Here is a 19,406-nt window from a genome sequence, read left to right as displayed (position 1 = left end):
CCATTCCTGATGCCTACAGTAACTCTAACCTTCCTCCCAACATAATCCCATTCCTGGTGCCTAACTCTAACCTTCCTCCCAATGTAATCCCATTCCTGATACCTAACTCTAACCTTTCTCCCAACATAATCCCATTCCTGGTGCCTAACTCTAACCTTCCTCCCAATGTAATCCCATTCCTGATACCTAACTCTAACCTTTCTCCCAACGTAATCCTATTCCTGATGCCTAACTCAAACCTTCCTCCCAACATAATCCCATTCCTGATGCCTAACTCTAACCTTCCTCCCAACATACTCCCATTCCTGATGCCTAACTCTAATCTTCCTCCCAATACAATCCCATTCCTGATGCCTAACTCTAATCTTCCTCCCAATAAAATCCCATTCCTGATGCTTAACTTTAACCTTCCTACCAACATACTCCCATTCCTGGTGCCTAACTCTAACCTTCCTCCCAATGTAATCCCATTCCTGATGCCTAACTCTAACCTTCCTCCCAATGTAACCCCATTCCTGATGCCTAACTCTAACCTTCCTCCCAACATAATCCCATTCCTGATGCCTAACTCTAACCTTCCTCCCAACATAATCCTATTCCTGATGCCTAACTCTAACCTTCCTCCCAACGTAATTCCATTCCTGGTGCCTAACTCTAACCTTCCTCCCAACATAATCCCATTCCTGGTGCCTAACTCTAACCTTCCTCCCAATGTAACCCCATTCCTGATTCCTAACTCTAACCTTCCTCCCAACATAATCCCATTCCTGGTGCCTAACTCTAACCTTCCTCCCAATGTAACCCCATTCCTGATTCCTAACTCTAACCTTCCTCCCAACGTAATCCCATTCCTGATGCCTAACTCTAACCTTCCTCCCAACATAATCCCATTCCTGATGCCTAACTCTAACCTTCCTCCCAACATAATCCCATTCCTGGTGCCTAACTCTAACCTTCCTCCCAACATAATCCCATTCCTGGTGCCTAACTCTAACCTTCCTCCCAACATAATCCCATTCCTGATGCCTAACTCTAACCTTCCTTCCAATGTAACCCCATTCCTAATGCCTAACTCTAACCTTCCTCCCAACGTAATCCCATTCCTGGTGCCTAACTCTAGCCTTCCTCCCAACATAATCCCATTCCTGATGCCTAACTCTAACCTTCCTCCCAACGTAATCCCATTCCTGATGCCTACAGTAACTCTAATCTTCCTCCCAACATAATCCCATTCCTGATGCCTACAGTAACTCTAACCTTCCTCCCAACATAATCCCATTCCTGGTGCCTAACTTTAACCTTCCTCCCAACATAATCCCATTCCTGATGGTTAACTCTAACCTTCCTCCGAACATAATTCCATTCCTGGTGCCTAACTCTAACCTTCCTCCCAACATAATCCCATTCCTGATGCCTATCTCTAACCTTCCTTCCAACATAATCCCATTCCTGGTGCCTAACTCTAACCTTCCTCCCAACATAATCCCATTCCTGATGCCTAACCCTAACCTTCCTCCCAACTATAATCCCATTCCTGATGCCTAACTCTAACCTTCCTCCCAATGTAATCCCATTCCTGATGCCTAGCTATAACCTTCCTCTCAACGTAATCCTATTCCTGGTGCCTAACTCTAACCTTCCTCCCAACATAATCCCATTCCTAATGCCTAATTCTAACTTTCCTCCCAATGTAATCCTATTCCTGGTGCCTAACTCCAACCTTCCACCCAATATAATCCCATTCCTGGTGCCTAACTCTAACCTTCCTCCCAATGTAATCCTTTTCCTGGTGCCTAACTCTAACCTTTCACCCAACATAATCCCATTCCTGATGCCTAACTCTAACCTTCCCCCCAATTTAATCCTATTCCTGGTGCCTAACTCTAACCTTTCACCCAACATAATCCCATTCCTGATGCCTAACTCTAACCTTCCCCCCAATGTAATCCTATTCCTGGTGCCTAACTCTAACCGCCCCCCCAACATAATCCCATTCCTGATGCCTAACTCTAACCTTTCACCCAACATAATCCCATTCCTGATGCCTAACTCTAACCTTCCCTCATGTAATCCTATTACTGGTGCCTAACTCTAACCTTCCCCCCCCCCCCCAACATAATCCCATTCCTGGTGCCTAACTCTAACCTTCAAACATAATCCCATTCCTGATGCCTACCTCTAACCTTCCTCCCAATGTAATCCTTTTACTGGTGCCTAACTCCAACCTTCCACCCAACATAATCCCATTCCTGATGCCTAACTCTAACCTTCCTCCCAATGTAATCCTATTCCTGGTGCCTAACTCTAACCTTCCTTCTAACATACTCCCATTCCTGATGCCTACAGTAACTCTAACCTTTCTCCCAACATAATCCCATTCCTGATGCCTAACTCTAACCTTCTTCCTAACGTAATCCCATTCCTGATGCCTTACTCTAACCTTCCTCCCAACATAATCCCATTTCTGGTGCCTATCTATAACCTTCCTCCCAACATAATCCCATTCCTGATGCCTAACTCTAACCTTCCTCCCAATGTAATCCCATTCCTGATGCCTAACTCTAACCTTCCTCCCAATGTAATCCTATTCCTGGTGCCTAACTCTAACCTTCCTTCTAACGTAATCCCATTCCTGGTGCCTAACTCTAACCTTCAAACATAATCTCATTCCTGATGTTTCTAGCTATGCACCTGCTCCCCATTCCATCCCTCCTAACCCTAACGTTAGCCTCCTGTCACCAATCTATCAGCTTCTCTTTGGCTTTCAGTATGTTGATAATAGCGCCATTGCCAGTGATCGGTTGATCCAGGGCAAGAGAAACTCATAGATACCTGCCAGCGTCCTGCAGGTAATCCGGTGCTGCCATCGCGCGAGGCTGACACTCGGAGTCTCGCCACCTGGGCTTGCTGGGTTCATACCATATCCAACTATATTCTCAGTATTGCCCGCCTCCTGTGCCAGAATTTCCAAGTCTGTCTTGAGTTTTAGAAAACATCTTGTAAAGATTTGCTGTCAGTATGTTTCTGTGATTGACAGGTCATTACATGGTTCTCGATAATCTCCTACAATGTTAGATTTGGGGACTTAAAGCAAACCTGAAGCGAAAATAAACTTATGGGATAATGATTTGTATGTGTAGTACAGCTAAGAAATAGAACATAAGTAGCAAAGAAAAGAGTCTCATATTGTTTTCCAGAACTAGAAGAGTTAAGAAACTTCAGTTGTCATCTATGCAAAAGAGCTCTGAGCTATTCAACCCACTGGGTTGAATAAAGTCCTGTTTTCTGAAGCACTTAAAGGACTTCCTAGGCCAAATCTAAAAAAAAGTTAATATACCTGCATCACATTTGAATGCACGGAGGATGCCGCCTGCGCCCTCCGTGCCATTCCGCCGGGTCCCCGCCGCTCAATAGCCCCCCTGGCCGGCTCCCGACTGCACGGCCCGGGTCGGGCTCTCCTGCCTCCACTAACATGGTTGCATGAGCTGGCCGTGGCTGCGCAGTCCGTATATGTGCGAGAGCGGCTGCGCAGTTCTAGGGCCTACCCCCTGAACCATGCTACAAGCTGTTTCCTGTTGCGTGCATCAGGGGGGGCCCTAGAGCTGCACAGCCACACTCGCGGCTCTGCGGACTTCGCAGCCGCGGCCAGCTCATGTTAGTGGAGGCAGGAGAGCCCGACCCGGGCTGTGCGGTCGGGAGCCAGCCAGGGGGGGCTATTGAGCGGCGGGGACCCAGCGGAATGGCACGGAGGGTGCAGACGGCGTCCTCCGTGCATTCAATTGTGATGCAGGTATTTAACTTTTTTTTAGATTTGGCCTAGGAAGTCCTTTAAGCAGCCAAGAAACAGTGAGAGGCAGCTTGAGATAAGGTTTTACTGCAGTTCAGAGTCATTATTTCTGCTTTGTTTTATAGCTTAAAGACAGAGGCCCATATGGAATTCATTTTCTCTCCTGAGTTTTCTCCTAGGAGATAATTGTTCATCTTCAATTTAAATTAACTTTGTAGCGCTTCGCAATGGAAAAAGTACCAAAAAGTAGGTGAAAAAGAACTGTCCAATTTTTCCTGAGTATTTGTTTGCTTGCTGGTGTTTTAAAGGGCATTTTATTTATAAGTTGTTAAACTATCACCTAAGAGAAAACACAGGTGAGAAGGTCAATTGCATATGGCCCAGTTTTAAAACTGCAACTGTTTCAGAATGATGCAATGTTATAAATAAAGCTATATAACTGAAAACAAAATCAAGAGACACTTTTCTTTGCTGTTAATGTTCTATTGCAGAATTTCTATCAGCCACAACAAATAAATGTTTTTTTTTCTGTAAAGGTTATTATGCTGTTGCTTATCTTTTAGAGCAGAGAGGACATTCTGAGTTGAGAACTGCTTTAACCACGTTTTTAAACGTCCAATGTATTTGTGTTGAGTGCACTTCCAGTTTGTTACTAAATGAGGCACTTGTGGTGTCATTTTAACCAAGACGAGTTGTAGGATACATTTTGGTGTGTCTTAAAGCTTTGGACACACGTCGTATAAAAAATAGGGAGGGACAAACTCAATCCAACATAAAACAAGTCATTTTCAAAATGATGATCAAATTTGAGAAAGTTTTAGCAAAACCACAAGAAACATATGTGGTAACATTTTAACCGTGATAAGTAGTAGAATAGAGTTTAGAGTGTTTTAGGGTTGAGGCCCATGTTTTGTGTATTCTTTTTAGTTACAAACTGACCCAAAGGAAATTCAATTGCATATTCTGTACCTAAATAAAGGACTTGTAAAATGAAAACAAAGTGACAAAATATGAAAGAAACAACGTATATTGTTACCTTAGGAACTTGGCTTTTTAAATATGTATGCCATACGGGTATATTACTATTATTTTTGCAAATAAGGTCTTCTAATCATCGATAGTGTACAATGAGAAAGCAAAAACAGAAAAACACACCTTTATTTCCAAATACAATGTTGTCACCATGCATTGTGCTAGAAATATAATCTAAACTTTGCTATAACAAGGATGAATAAGCAAATAACATGTGTGGGTTTAACTTATAGTTAGCACTGTTTATTGTAAAGCTATAATGAAGGTAAATGGAGAAAATAAGGTAATTACTAAACAAAATTATCACGCACCAAAAGCCTAATTTGTCTTGAAAAAAATATATATAGATCATTTAGGTGTGATTAGTAGAAATAAAGTTATTGGCGAATGGACGGGAGCTGTGCTGATATGTGAAAATCCGTTTGGTCCTGAAGTGGTTAACCCTCCTGGCGGTTCATTAATTCTGCCAAATAGGCAGAAATACATTTTTTTTTAATTTTTCTTTTTTTGTTTCATGTAAAGCTACCAGTGGTAGCTACATGAAACACTAGAGGGCGCATGTGTCCCTCTAGTGCGATCGTCTCCGGCATCAATAGCAAACAGGGGAAAGCGTATGTAACGCGTTCCCCTGTTTTGCTTTTCCTGTCGCCATGGCGACGATCGGAATGACGTCATGGACGTCAGCCGTTGTCCTGACGTCAGACGCCTCTGATCCAGCCCTTAGCGCTGCCTGGAAGTCGTTGGTCCGGGCAGCACAGGGCTCCGGCGGGGGGACCTCTTCCGCAGCCGCAGCGATCAAGCTGTACGCGCGGCTAGCAAAGTGCTAGCTGCGCATACAGCACTTTAAATGGGGCGAATCGCCCCACCAGGGGCTGAGATATCCTCTGCGGCGGCTAACCACGAGCTCAGCTCGGGGTTACCGCTAAGAAGGTTAAAATATACTTACAAAGTATTGAGCAGGCAGGAATATAACCAAACCAGCTTGGTTCTCTAGGTCTGTACACAGACCTGAATGGTCACACACCAGATATTTACAGTTTTGTATTAAGCTATAAACCAGAACCTACCGTGAAGGTTTATGCTGGGATAATAACAAGGGTAAAGGTGCCTGATATGACAGGAACTACCTATAAATGTAAAAAAGGCAATTCTTACCTCTCTGGAAGATTACAGACCAGTCATACTGGAAATAGAATTTTATTCTAGGTACAAAGTAAGTCAATGCGTTTCGCAGGTACTAGTCTGCTTCCTCGGGTCAGTTCAACAAATACCTCGAAAACAAATCTATGCATTAAAAAAAACTCACATATACACATAACAGCTATAAAATTTCTGCGAATACGTATGTTTTGGTAAATACATTTTCAAATATACATTTTTACCAGCATTCCCAATCATTCCATCCGACCGATATTGAACGGAAATCGTTTGAAAGGTGGATCAGAAAGCCATGCAGCACCAGCTCTCTTCCAATTCAATAAAATTAACCACTTTGTCCTCCTGGACGTACAGCTACGTCCTGGAGGCCATGTGTGCTCCCGCGGCCGTTCGTGCGCATGCACGCGTGCTCCCGGCAACGGATCGTTAGCTCAGGAATCAATGAATCGGGCCATGGTGCCCCCGATCACTGATACCTCTCCCCCACAGAAAAAGCGACAGCTTCTCTCGGAAGCTTTGCTTTTTCTGACTCCTACATCCCCCTACGTCCCTCTAAGCGTACATGTTAGGTTTGTTTACATGATGTCACTCTAAGCATAAGGTTGCCATCTTGTGGCCAAATAGTAAAACTACATCTACATAAAAAAAAAAATATATATATATTAATATATATTTACATTATAAAAATTACTATTTACTGCCCACCCTCCCAAAAATACCCAAATAAAATGTTTAATAATAAAAAAAAACATTACAATAAAATAAAAAATATTTACCTAAACTTTTTAAATATCTATGTAAAGATGAAATATTTCTATTTTTTTTTATTATTACAAGCTTGTAAATAGTGATGGATGAAAATCGGAAAAATACACTTTTATTTCCAAATAAAATATTGAATTTTTTTTTCCAGTTTTTCTCTTATACTTGCTGTCAAAATGCATTTACAGTAAGGTAGCTCTTAGCAAAATGTACCACCCAAAGAAAGCCTAATTAGGGGTGGAAAAAACAAGATATATATCAGTTCATTGTGATAAGTAGTGATAAAGTTATAGGCTAATGAATGGGAGGTGAACATTGCTCGGATGCATAAAGTAAAAACGACTGAAGGCTGAAGTGGTTAACGATTGGGTCGCAATATTGAGTAATGTATGGGTACCCTTATAGTGCTCATACATGGTACAATTAAAACCTTCTATTTTCCTGATTATTTGACCAAAATGTTCAAATAGAGTGAAAATCTAAAAGAATCTTTTTTCGAGCAAGAAAAAACAAAAATTCATTTTTTTTTTCAATAAACATCTGATCGGACATGTTGGAAAAATCTGTGTGGTTGTTTCTGAAATTGTACAGTGTATGGTAGGTTGTCTAAGAAAATACTATTATACAGTAAAAACCAACTTTTTCTTCCTATTCAATCGTCTTTTGAAAAATCGAACATTTGTGTATGGTACCTCAATTTATTTTTAAAAACTAGTCGATCAAATGCAATAACTGATAACATTTTTCTGATCAAGTGTTTCTTTTTAAACTATAATTCCGGGGATGGGCACCATTATCGTACAGATTGCTGACAAACGCCCAACCTCGATGCACAAGTTATGACCTGCACAGAGCAGGAGCCATACAGCCGCTCAAGTTCAACCTCTGAACTAATCATTTGACTGGCAGGAGACTTCGTCAGTTTCTGTACCCCGGCCCGCCCATGAGGCGGAGTGAAGCAGGTTTCTCAGGCGGCAGAGGTGGGGGGGCGATGCTTGCCTGGCCGTGGGGGGGGGGGGGGGGGGTGCCGAGCTGGAGAGGGTATCAGCCAGAAAGGAGGGGCAGCGGACACAGGGGTGGGGGCCTGCTGCTCCCCCTTCCTGGCTGGTACCTACTTCCTGGATTCCTGCGTTCCACAGCTCGCGTCACTTCCTGCAATTCTGCCCACTGAAGTACAGTGGGCGGCACTGCAGGAAGTGACGTGAGCGGTGGAGTGCAGTGGTGGATCCAGGAAGTAGGTGAGCCTGCTGTCCCCGCTGTCTGGCTGATGGTAATTACTGAACAAATAGCTGGAGGGGGAGCGTGGGCATCGGAGCACCAGGTGAGGGGGGATGACTCCTCACCGCTGTGCCCGCTGCTTCCCCTTCCTTGCTGCTACCCCCTCCAGGCTACCTATACTGGGGGCATTTATACTACCTATGGGGGGTGGCATCCTCACAAGTTTGCCTCAGGCGACAAAAAGTCTAGAACCGGCTCTGAGGGAAGATGTGTTTTATCTGCACATAAAGAAACTATGTGAGCTAAAGTAATGTTTCCTGCTAGTCCTGGCACTGAAGTGAGTGAATTGGCCAAAGTGGTATTTTCCTCGTAGGAATCCAGGACTGCGATTAATACGACGCTGGTGATTAATATACAGTAGAGCCTGTCCTTCCTCAAGTGGCAATTTAGCCCAAAGCGTTGCGCACTTCAGCCTCCTGTGTTTTCCGGTAATTGCAATGCAATAGAGAGGAATTGATCTGGATACGGCTGAGCAGTTACTTATAGCCACTCGCAAGTAGGGATAGTCAAGGAGCTGCTACCAAAGTTGCCCATACACTCATCGATTTTCCCGGGAGATTCCCAGCAGATTCCATCACTTTGAATTGATATCCCCCAAATGTCCGTTCGAATTTTGATCGATTTTGAACAAAAATTTATTGAAAATATCGATTGGACAGGAAGAAAAATCTAGGTCAATTCGGGGCGGGACAGGAGGGGCAGTAGATCAACAGCCTGTAGCGTTGCAGTGCAGCGCTTTGGTTCAATCGATTTTCAATAGATGTGCTGTGGGTGGCAGATATCGAATCCTCTCAGATCAGAGAGGAAACAATCGTTTTGCCTTATCGAGTGGCCATCTTATTTCTGTGTTGATACAAATTGCCTACTAATTTTATCTAGTTTTTATGTAGTCCAATCAAATATAGAAGCATCTGAATTGGTCTGTTTGTACGCTGCATAAAATTTGCACCCACTTAAAATGATTTGCGTCTCATTAGCCACCCCTGGTCAGGACAGTTTCTAGGCTAAATTGCACCCAGGGCGAGGGTGTAAAAATTGCGTTTCCTTTGAGAGACACAATGCATTTCACAGTACCTGCCCGCTTCCTCAGGTCAATATGAGACATCGTCTGAGCTATGCATCTTCATTTCAGAGCGGCAAAAATCTTAGTGCTAGGATGATGACAGTCAATGGAGGCGATTCCACAGGAGCGCTTGCGATTCCCCTAAATCGCAATTATAGGTACTGCAGCATTTTGGCGCAACTGGGCTTCAGTACAAAGCAGGCGCGTAACAATAGACCCTGCAAGGGATGCAGCCGCAGGGGAGCCCAGAAGCCACTGGGGGCCCCATCCTGAGGGACTGACAACTAAGGGTACAGAGAGTAAAACTTTTCTATTCTCTGCACAACTGTTCTAATGACTGCATCTTCTCAGCTACTGATAACAAATCATACAAAGTGTTGTAGACAGAGATTTGTAGATAGTCCCTATTCAGTGTGCAGCAGGGTCTTGTGTACAGCACAACGCCCCAATCTCTCTAACCCTCCCCAAGTGCTGTGTACTGTAGTGATGCTGGAGACGTCTGCAGAGCCAGTTCTGTTCCATCAGAGGAGGACAGTGTGAGTGTAATAAGCTGCGGCTGGGAGCACACTCGTCTGTCAGTTTTCCGTATGCGTTTTCTGTACCCCATGGCCTCAATTCACTGAGCTTTATCAAACACTTTATCAAACGTCTGATAATTTACCTCATGAGTATAATCTAATTTTGAGTTAAAGAGAAATCGAGAGCCCAATATGGTGTAGTATGTCAAAATTGATTGGATAAATGAAACAGTGAGATGGTAATACTCACAAACACGGGTTACCACCTAGGTAACCACTCATTAGGCAGGTGAGGAGATTAGACCTGTCCTCACTCAGGATTAAGAAGTCGCTCTCTGTAGATAGGAAGAAAGGGGGTAGATCACCCCTCCACCTGGGGTGGACTCAAATATATTGGTAGGTGAACAGAGGCGCCAGAAGGATAAAAGTACATAAAATTTTTAAAAAAATTGCTGGGAGGAAGTGGTGGACTCGCCTCCATTAAAGCAGACACCAAGGACTGTAAATGTATAGATATACACATTTATTAAAAATACCCCAAAGATGCAACGCGTTGCGGCGGGCACAGCCCACTTCTTCAGGCAATAAGCAGGGGATAAACAACAGCAATTCAATTATAGCAAGCAGAGCACTCTGCTCAGTACCAAAAAAAGAAAAAAGAAAAGGAAATTGCAAATCCCAATCACTGTACAAATCGCTGGCATTACATTCAATAGTGCTTTAAAATCACCAGAAATCACTCTGGAAAATGCTGCAAAAAATCACTACCGAAAGCACTCCACGGTTCGTTATTTGCATTTACATTCTGAATTATTTTTGTCACAAGCCGCCCTCCTGCCCCCCCCCCCCCCCCCTCCTGCAATTTGAACATTTCAAGGGACAGAGACATCTTCCGATGTTTTCCCTAAAAAAATGTAGTTCCTAAATGTATGGTTAAGCAGTCCAATAACTGTATAGGAGCCTAACTATAAAGAATCAGTCATCTGAATGCAGATCGCCCTTCTGTGCTTGCCCGCGGAGCACCCCTTTAACACTGCCATATTTCTAATGGTGCAATCCAGGTAATTACGGTGAAGATCGATGCTTTCATCACCGGCTGTAATTACCCTAAAGTGGCGACCGGCGGCTCTCTTCGCTGGAGCGGGGTCTCGGATAGGAAATAGCGTTCCATCCCGTATAAAAGAATTCGCTAGCGCTTTTTCCACAGTGTCGATCCGTGGCAGAAGAAGCAAGTGGATGTTAAAACCCCAAAATAACCCAGCCTTGTTATCCACTTTCCATCGCTGACGCCGATACAGAACGCTATTAAGCGATCTATAAGGGGATAATCACATTGATCGCCCCTTTATAAATACGATGACCCCGCAAGTAAATGTATCGCGGATGTGGAAACTAACATTGGCAGTCAGCGCATGGCCTCTGTTATAAACATAGAGCGCGGCAGATCGGCAGGAGAGCGCTGTTAAAGCGCACCTGAACTCAGAACTTCCTCTCTGCTCTAAAAGATGCGCAACAGCATGATAACATTTACAGAAAAACATTCCTTTGTTACAGCTGATACAAATCCTGCAATAAATCTGCAGTGTGTCTACTTCCTGCTTTCATGGAAGCAGACATATTGGTAACATCCTGGGCCTACCAATTAGCTCTCTGCCGTGGCAGTCAGCTGACACAGCTGAGGGATCAAATTACAACTAGTGCTTAGTCACAGATGAGGGGGAAATTAGACAGGCTAAACTCTCTAAATACATACAGGGTGCATTTTTCTCTGTTTTTCCTTCTGTCCTGTGCAAGAGTTCAGGTCCCCTTTAATTCTGCCAAAATAGCGCTAAGCCGATGGCCACGTTCTTATATAAGCTCCGTAAATTAGAAGGTGTTATTTCGTACAAATTTTTCTTAAAAAGTAAAAAATTCTGCAGAGGCCCCTGAAACGGGACAGTCAGTTAGAATCACCAGCTGCAGTATACATTAAGCTGCGGTAGATCATCAGGCTCAGGTAACTGCACTTCGGCTGCTCTTTGCCCTGTTTCATTAAATAAAGGCTGTCGTGATATGTTGGTGGTAGATTTGCCAGCGTTAACCCCCTCCCAGCCATTCCTGCGCTGCCCTCCTCCCTCCCTCCCTCCCCGCTGTACCTGTCAGTCCTTCTGCTCATCCCTGCTGGCATGTGTCAGGCTGAGTGTCTATTACCTGTGCCCCCTACACGGCTGCCCGCCTCCCCCTCCTCTCTCCCCCTCTCTCATTTCTCATTCTCTTTGTAATCCCTTGCTCCCTTCGGCGTGGGTGACATCAATGTGTCTCCTCCCCCTTGCTCTCTCTCCCTCTCTCTCTCGCTCCCTCTCTTCCCAGCGCTCTGTCGCTCTACAGACTGCAGAATATCCAAGCGTGGAATCATGCAGATGCTGCTGCTGCTGGCTCCTCTAGCCTCAGCCATGGGCAGTCTCGCTCTGCCGTCTCGGACTGTCTAAAGCTGCCTCGCTAGATTGGTCCTTCCCCCACCCCCCATTTTTACTCAAAAAGATCCTTTTCCCCCCCTTTTTATTTCATTATTCCTGCTATTGCATTGCTGGCTCTGTCACTGCTTGCTGTCTCTTTTGCTGCCTGTGAGGTGTCTGTTTGTTTTCCTCTGACAGTCTCCTGTTTCCTCTGTGCTGTCTCTCTCTGTCTCCTGTTGATCGCTGTGCTCCTTCTTCCATCGCTCCCATCTGTTTGGAATTTTTTGGGTGCACCTGTCACGCCTTTTAACCCTTGGCACTTTATTTTTTTTTTTTTATGTCTGCTTGTGTGTGCCTTAATATGCCTCCCCTTATCCCCTGTCCCTCTGGCGTGCTATCCCCTCGTTCCTCTGTCCCTCGCCCCCAATGATGCCCCGTTGCTTGGTCATGTCGGTGTCGCTGTTTGTGCCCATCCTGACGCTCTTGCTATGTGGTGCGGTCTCAGGTAAGAAGGCTCTGCACGTGGGCGCTCTCTTCCCCATGAGCGGGGGATGGCCTGGGGGACAGGCCTGTCACCCCGCCGCACAGATGGCCCTGGAGGACGTCAACAACCGAAGGGACATTCTGCCGGAGTACGAGCTGAGGCTGATACATCACGACAGCCAGGTGAGAGCAGGTGGTCGGCTGCTAGTGGAGCTTCTGGGATGGAAGTGGTGGCAACTCGTCTTGTGACATATCCAGGACGATACTGCACTTGGATATTACCGATAGCTTATTTTAATATCATGAATAACACATCCGTAGTTATCAACTGTCTTCGGTTTCCAAAGACAGCCTTGGATTCTGAATCTTTCATCAACTGTCCTCAGTTTCCAAGGACAATGTTGGGTTCTGAACCTTTGTCCATGGAAATATGTCTACTGACCAACTCGAAGACTTATCTCTATGAGTTAGATAATATCATTTATTTGGCCTGGAATAAATTATTATTAGAATTTTATACTTCTATGATAGTTGTTGGTAATGCCAATTTCAGGTTTACGATTAAAATGTTGTAGACATATCCCCAGCTTCTAAATTCACTTGACCATTAATAAATCTGTCCTATGTCTTCGATTCGGCTTGTGTGGCGATATTTTGAAGCTGTTTTTATCATCAATATACATGCCACAGTTGTAGATATCCAGTTTTCAAGGACAGATTCTGAATCTCACTCCTTGATAATAGGTCTACTGACCAACTTGAAGACCTACTGCTATTCCCTCCCTCTTTAGGTCCAGTCAAATAATTTCATAACAACTTCTACCATAGTTGTCGGAAATACTAATTCCAGGGTTAGTTTTCAAATTTTGCCAGTGCAAATATCTCCAGAATCCACCTGAACATAAAAACCTGTCTTGTGTTGTGTCTTTAATTTGGTTGTCTGTTGATAATGTGGAGGCTTTTTATGATCAAAAGTGGGCAATGTTTTTAATTTAATAGCGATGATTACAATATTGATACAATAATAGCTTTGCATTCACGTTCAGCAAAAGGATTGGGTGTGTAGTGGTCTATAGTTTCCTAAGGGTCTTTTTCAAAGTGGCTACATGTGAGATTTAATATGCCATCATGATTTTTTTCATGTTCTACTGTCGAAAATGTATGCTTTTTAATATTGAAAAAATGAAATGGTGGTGGGTTTTGATGCTTTTATATTTTGATTAAGTCTGATAATGATAAGGCGAAGGTTAGGCATTAGGGTTAAGGTATGGCCAGTTCCTGGAGAGACAAAACAGATTTTTACTTGACATTGACAACTTGTGCTAAACTGTAACCAAGCCATCATTTGCCAAGAATTATCATGAACTACATAAAGCATGTTTGTGCCATTGTTAGCTCTAAATATATGCAAGTCCGCAAGATTTTCCAAAGGTCCAGATGTTGTTCTTCAGGGGTTTCATAGTGTCCATCATATTTATAAAGTGGCAAACATTCTCAGAAACATAAAGTGTGTTCCTCAGACCTGGGGACTTGATCCCTGTCCAAGTCTATTTTTTTATATTCACCAAGTCCCAATTCATTTCACTTTTGTACAGTTAACTTTTTTTGACCTGCAAATTCTTGCCCTGCTGTGTTCACAGGTTGCCTTTGTAAATGGTAGAAAAAAAGTTGGCAATCTAAGGCGAATATTGGCCTGACAGTAGATATATGAACACACCTTCAATTTGGTGAACTTTTATAAACAAGCTGGAAAGTATCTGAAACATAGGTAAAGATTTATCTATACCAGCTCAGTAGAAGTCTTCCCAAGAATTGTGGTAGAACTGAGCCAAGCCCTAGCTGCACCTTTCTGTATACAACAAAGCTCAGCAGAAGACTTCCCAAGAATTGTGGTAGAACATTGGCAACTAGATCCATATATAAGGTTGTTATCTAGATTTTCTTGTAAAGAATAGGTTTAAGTCACCAGGGGAGCATAACTGAAGCCATCATTTTCCCTATGACTACGATGGGGACCTGCTGCAGTGAAGGATCAAAACATTGTTTGGCTTCTTAGCGACTGCTTCCGGCACAATGTGACAACTCAGTTAGGATAAAATAACTGTACATATTGTTAGGCCGACCCTAACATGATGGTTGTGAAAGCCATTAGTACTTCATGTTATCTACTGAGGCGTTTGCTAAGGTTTTGAAATGGTGCAAATCTTACCGGGGGTGGCTTTTATAGAGTGAGGGACTTTGTTGAGGGGCCTCCAGATATTTAGTGACCATTGAATACGCCCCCCATGAGGAGGGTTAAGATAAAATCCTGGAGAGGGGATTTGAAAAGTTTGCGAGGAAGGGGCAGGGTTGGAGCTTCCTAAAAAAAAGTGCGAGGAGAACTGGATGTGACAGAAAGTGTGGAGGAGGGAGGTATTGAAAGTGACAGGAGGAGAGACAGCATGAGAAAGGCAAGAGACAGCAGGAGGAGAGAGACATCCACAGAGGGGTGTGAACTTAGAGACAGCGGGAGTGACCTTTACTAAGAGCATCTCTCATGGGGGGGAGAGCGCTGGCCAGTGGAGGTGGGGGGTGGTAGGTGCAGCTAGCCTGTCTCTCTCTCTCTCTTTCTCACTCTCACACACACACACACATACAAGGATTACCCCCTGCGCTCTCATTATTCCTCTCAGCTCTCTCACTGTTACCACGGCAACGGAGGAAAGGGTAAAATATTCTGGAGAAGAGATAGACGGAGAGAGAGAGAGAGAGGAATGGGCAGAGGGGGGGAAGCAGAGAGACAGATGGGGAGAGAGAGAGGAAAAACACGAGATGGAAGACAGCGATGTTTGGGGGGGGGGGGGGGGGGGGTCAATATCTAGACGCACTTTCGGTACACGATGCAGAAATAAAACTATGACTATGTCCGTCTTGCTGTGACTTGTTGTCCATGACTTGTCTCCTCTCTCCCCTCCTCCGCAGTGTGACCCTGGACAGGCCACACGACACCTGTACGAGCTGCTGTACAATGACCCCATTAAGATCATGCTGATGCCGGGGTGCAGCAGTGTCTCCACGCTGGTGGCCGAAGCCGCACGAATGTGGCATCTTGTTGTGGTAAGCGGGGGGGGGGAGGGCTAACGAAAATGATCTCCGAGTGTCTCAACTTATTTCTGGAACTTTATTTCTTCTGCAGACACCTCCCTGATCCCCCATCTCATCCTCACTCTTCTTCTGCCAAATCCTACCCTTCTCTCTGTCTTCCCCGAGTCTCACTTCCTCCGCTGCACACAGAAAGAAGGATAGATGTAGCAGAGGGTGCCTTTTATTGGAAATCTGCATACATTTGCAGATTCAGTTTCTCAGTAAAGAGGAACTTTGCTGAAAGATAGTGGTAGTGGGAAAAAAAAGAAAAAATGAAATCAAGAAATTGCAAAGTCAAAAATAAAAAAATAGAAGTTAGACCAAGAAATTATTGATACTCACCATGTAATTCATTCATGTTCTTCGATCCTCTGTGAGCCTGCAAGTCATCATCTCTACTGCTGGCAGACGTGAACAAAAATATGGGCAGTGCAAACTGCGCTCATCTATAAACACACCTGCTAGCAATGGGATAGGCGAAAAGGTTGTTAATTTTATATATATATATATATATATATATATATATATATATATATATATATATATATATATATATATATTGGCTTGCAAAAGTATTTGGCCCCCTTGAAGTTTTCCACATTTTGTCACATTACTGCCACAAGCATGAATCAATTTTATTGGAATTCCACATGAAAGACCAATACAAAGTGGTGTACATTTGAGAATTGGATCCAAAATCATACATAATTCCAAACATTTTTTACAAATAAATAACTGCAAAGTGGAGTGTGCGTAATTATTCAGCCCCCTTTGGTCTGAGTGCAGTCAGTTGCCCATAGACATTGCCTGATGAGTGCTAATGACTACATAGAGTGCACCTGAGTGTAATCTAATGTCAGTACAAATACAGCTGCTCTGTGACGGCCTCAGAGGCTGTCTAAGAGAATCTTGGGAGCAACAACACCGTGAAGTCCAAAGAACACACCAGACAGGTCAGAGATAAAGTTATTGAGAAATTTAAAGCAGGCTTAGGCTACAAAAAGATTTCCAAAGCCTTGAACATCCCACGGAGCACTGTTCAAGTGATCATTCAGAAATGGAAGGAGTATGGCACAACTGTACACCTACCAAGACAAGGCCATCCACCTAAACTCACAGGCCAAACAAGGAGAGCACTAATCAGAAATGCAGTCAAGAGGCCCATGGTGACTCTGGACCAGCTGCAGAGATCTACAGCTCAGATGGGGGAATCTCACCATAGGACAACTATTAGTCATGCACTGCACAAAGTTGGCCTTTATGGAAGAGTGGCAAGAAGAAAGCCATTGTTAACAGAAAGCATAAGAAGTCCTGTTTGCAGTTTGCCACAAGCCATGTGGGGAACACAGCAACCATGTGGAAGAAGCTGCTCTGGTCGGATGAGACCAAAATGGAACTTTTTTGCCAAAATGCAAAACGCTATGTGTGGCGGAAAACTAACACTGCACATCACTCTGAACACACCATCCCCCACTGTCAAATATGGTGGTGGCAGCATCATGCTCGGGGGTTGCTTCTCTTCAGCAGGGACAGGGAAGCAGGTCAGAGTTGATAGGAAAATGGATGGAGACAAATACAGGGCAATCTTGGAAGAAAACCTCTTGGAGTCTGCAAAAGACTTGAGACTGGGGCGAAGGTTCGCCTTCCAGCAGGACAACAACTCTAAGCATAAAGCCAGGGCAACAATGGAATGGTTTAAAACAAAACATATCCATGTGTTAGAATGGCCCAGTCAAAGTCCACATCTAAATCCAATCGAGAATCTGTGGCAAGATCTGAAACTGCTGTTCACAAACGCTGTCCATCTAATGTGACTGAGCTGGAGCTGTTTTGCAAAGAAGAATGGGCAAGGATTTCACCCTCTAGATGTGCAAAGCTGGTAGACATATCCTAAAAGACTGGCAGCTGTAAGTGCAGCAAAAGGTGGTTCTACAAAGTATTGACTCAGGGGGCTGAATAATTACGCGCTCCCCACTTTGCAGTTATTTATTTGTAAAAAATGTTTGGAATAATGTATGATTTTCGATCCACTTCTGACATGTACACCACTTTGTATTGGTCTTTCATGTGTAATTCCAATAAAATTGAATCATACTTGTAGCTGTAATGTGTCAAAATGAGGAAAACTTCAAGGGGGCCGAATACTTTTGCAAGCCACTGTATATATATATACACACACACAGAAAGAAAGATACTGGTTGCTTAGCAGTTGACAACAGCCGTTATTTCTCACAGGCAGCAAACTGTCAGGACCATGGTCATGACATCACACCGTGGGAGGGGTCTCACCACAATATCAGCCATACAGACCCCCCTGATGATCTTTTGGAGAAATGGTAACGATTTCCCGTGGGAAAGTGGCTGTAGGCTGCTGATTGGAATAAAGTTCAATCCTGTGTTACATTTCCTCTTCAAATTCCATTCTTCAATTCTTCAATGTTATGGCATCACCTGAAGACAGGAATTTAAGTTTCTTAAACGTATGTATTTGTAAACACATTTAGTTAGCAAGCAAAGGATATCGCCTTCCGCAACTGTCCTTCTTTCTGCCAATATCTATGGCTAGCATGGTTCTATCCTCTTCTCCTGCTTCTCATCCATGTTCTTCCATTCTACCCCGATCTTCTTCTCTCCTCTTATCCTTCAAAAACGTTCTTCTCTATCGGTAAGACTATAAATAAATGTTGGTACAATAAGATAAATTTGAGGCATTGGTTTGAATTGTGGAGCCTAGAAGAAGCAATCAGGAAAAATGCAGGAAGATTCAACATCTGCCCAAAACTCGTCTGTCTGGTTGGAATGTTAGGTGGTTTGGTTTCCTGGGAGTGACGCCTGCCCTGTGCTAAGTGTCCCTGTACAATCCTAGTCAGCCGACTTTACTGCAGACGTTAGACTGAAATCGGTCTGCAGTGAAGGTTATTGATTCTCTACCAATGGTCACAAGAGCGTTGGAATAACATGCCTCTCCTCTGTGCAGCCATGTCTCCCCTGCATTCCTTCATTTCCTCTCCTCTGTGCAGCCATGCTCCCCTGCATTCCTTCATTTCCTCTCCTCTGTGCAGCCATGCTCCCCTGCATTCCTTCATTTCCTCTCCTCTGTGCAGCCATCCTCCCCTGCATTCCTTCATTTCCTCTCCTCTCTGGAGCCAACCTCACCTGCATTCCCTAATTTCCTCTCATCTGTGTAGCCATCCTTCCCTGCATTCCATCATTTCCTCTCCTCTGTGCAGCCATGCTCCCCTGCATTCCTTCATTTCCTCTCCTCTCTGGAGCCAACCTCACCTGCATTCCCTAATTTCCTCTCATCTCTGCAGCCATCCTTCCCTGCATTCCATCATTTCCTCTCCTCTCTGCAGCCATTCTCCCCTGCATTCCATCATTTCCTCTCCTATCTGCAGCCATCCTATCTCTCCTATCTGCAGCCATCCTCCCCTGCATTCCATCATTTCCTCTCCTATCTGCAGCCATCTTCCCCTGCATTCCTTTATTTTATCTCCTCTCTGCAGCCTTCCTTCCCTGCGTTCCCTTCATTTCCTCTTCTCTCTGTAGCCACCCTCCTCTGCATTCCATTTATTTCCGTTCTGCAGCCATCCTCCCCTGTAATCCCTTTATTTACTCTTCTCTCTGCAGCCATCCTCCCCTGCATTCCCTCATTTCCTCCTCTCTCTGCTGCCATCATCACTTGCATTCCCTCATTTCCTCTCCTCTGCAGCCAGCCTCCCCTGCACTCCTTAATTTTCCTCTCCTCTCTGCAGCCACCTCCCTCC

General features: G+C 44.2%; 1 protein-coding gene across 2 annotated transcripts in view; it reads left to right on the top strand.

Annotated features, from left to right (window-relative positions):
* GABBR1 (gamma-aminobutyric acid type B receptor subunit 1) overlaps positions 1 to 19,406 on the top strand; it is a 353,506-nt gene that overhangs the window by 175,034 nt on the left and 159,066 nt on the right. For both annotated transcript variants that reach the window (XM_068250152.1, XM_068250151.1), the window contains 2 exons: positions 12,539 to 12,699; positions 15,478 to 15,612. In XM_068250152.1, coding sequence (XP_068106253.1) covers positions 12,539 to 12,699; positions 15,478 to 15,612 — 296 coding nt within the window. The remainder of the gene's footprint in view (positions 1 to 12,538; positions 12,700 to 15,477; positions 15,613 to 19,406) is intronic.

Source organism: Hyperolius riggenbachi, chromosome 8 (assembly GCF_040937935.1).
Source record: "Hyperolius riggenbachi isolate aHypRig1 chromosome 8, aHypRig1.pri, whole genome shotgun sequence".
NCBI classification, from domain to species: Eukaryota; Metazoa; Chordata; class Amphibia; order Anura; family Hyperoliidae; genus Hyperolius; species Hyperolius riggenbachi.
This window is presented reverse-complemented; position numbering and strand designations above follow the sequence as displayed.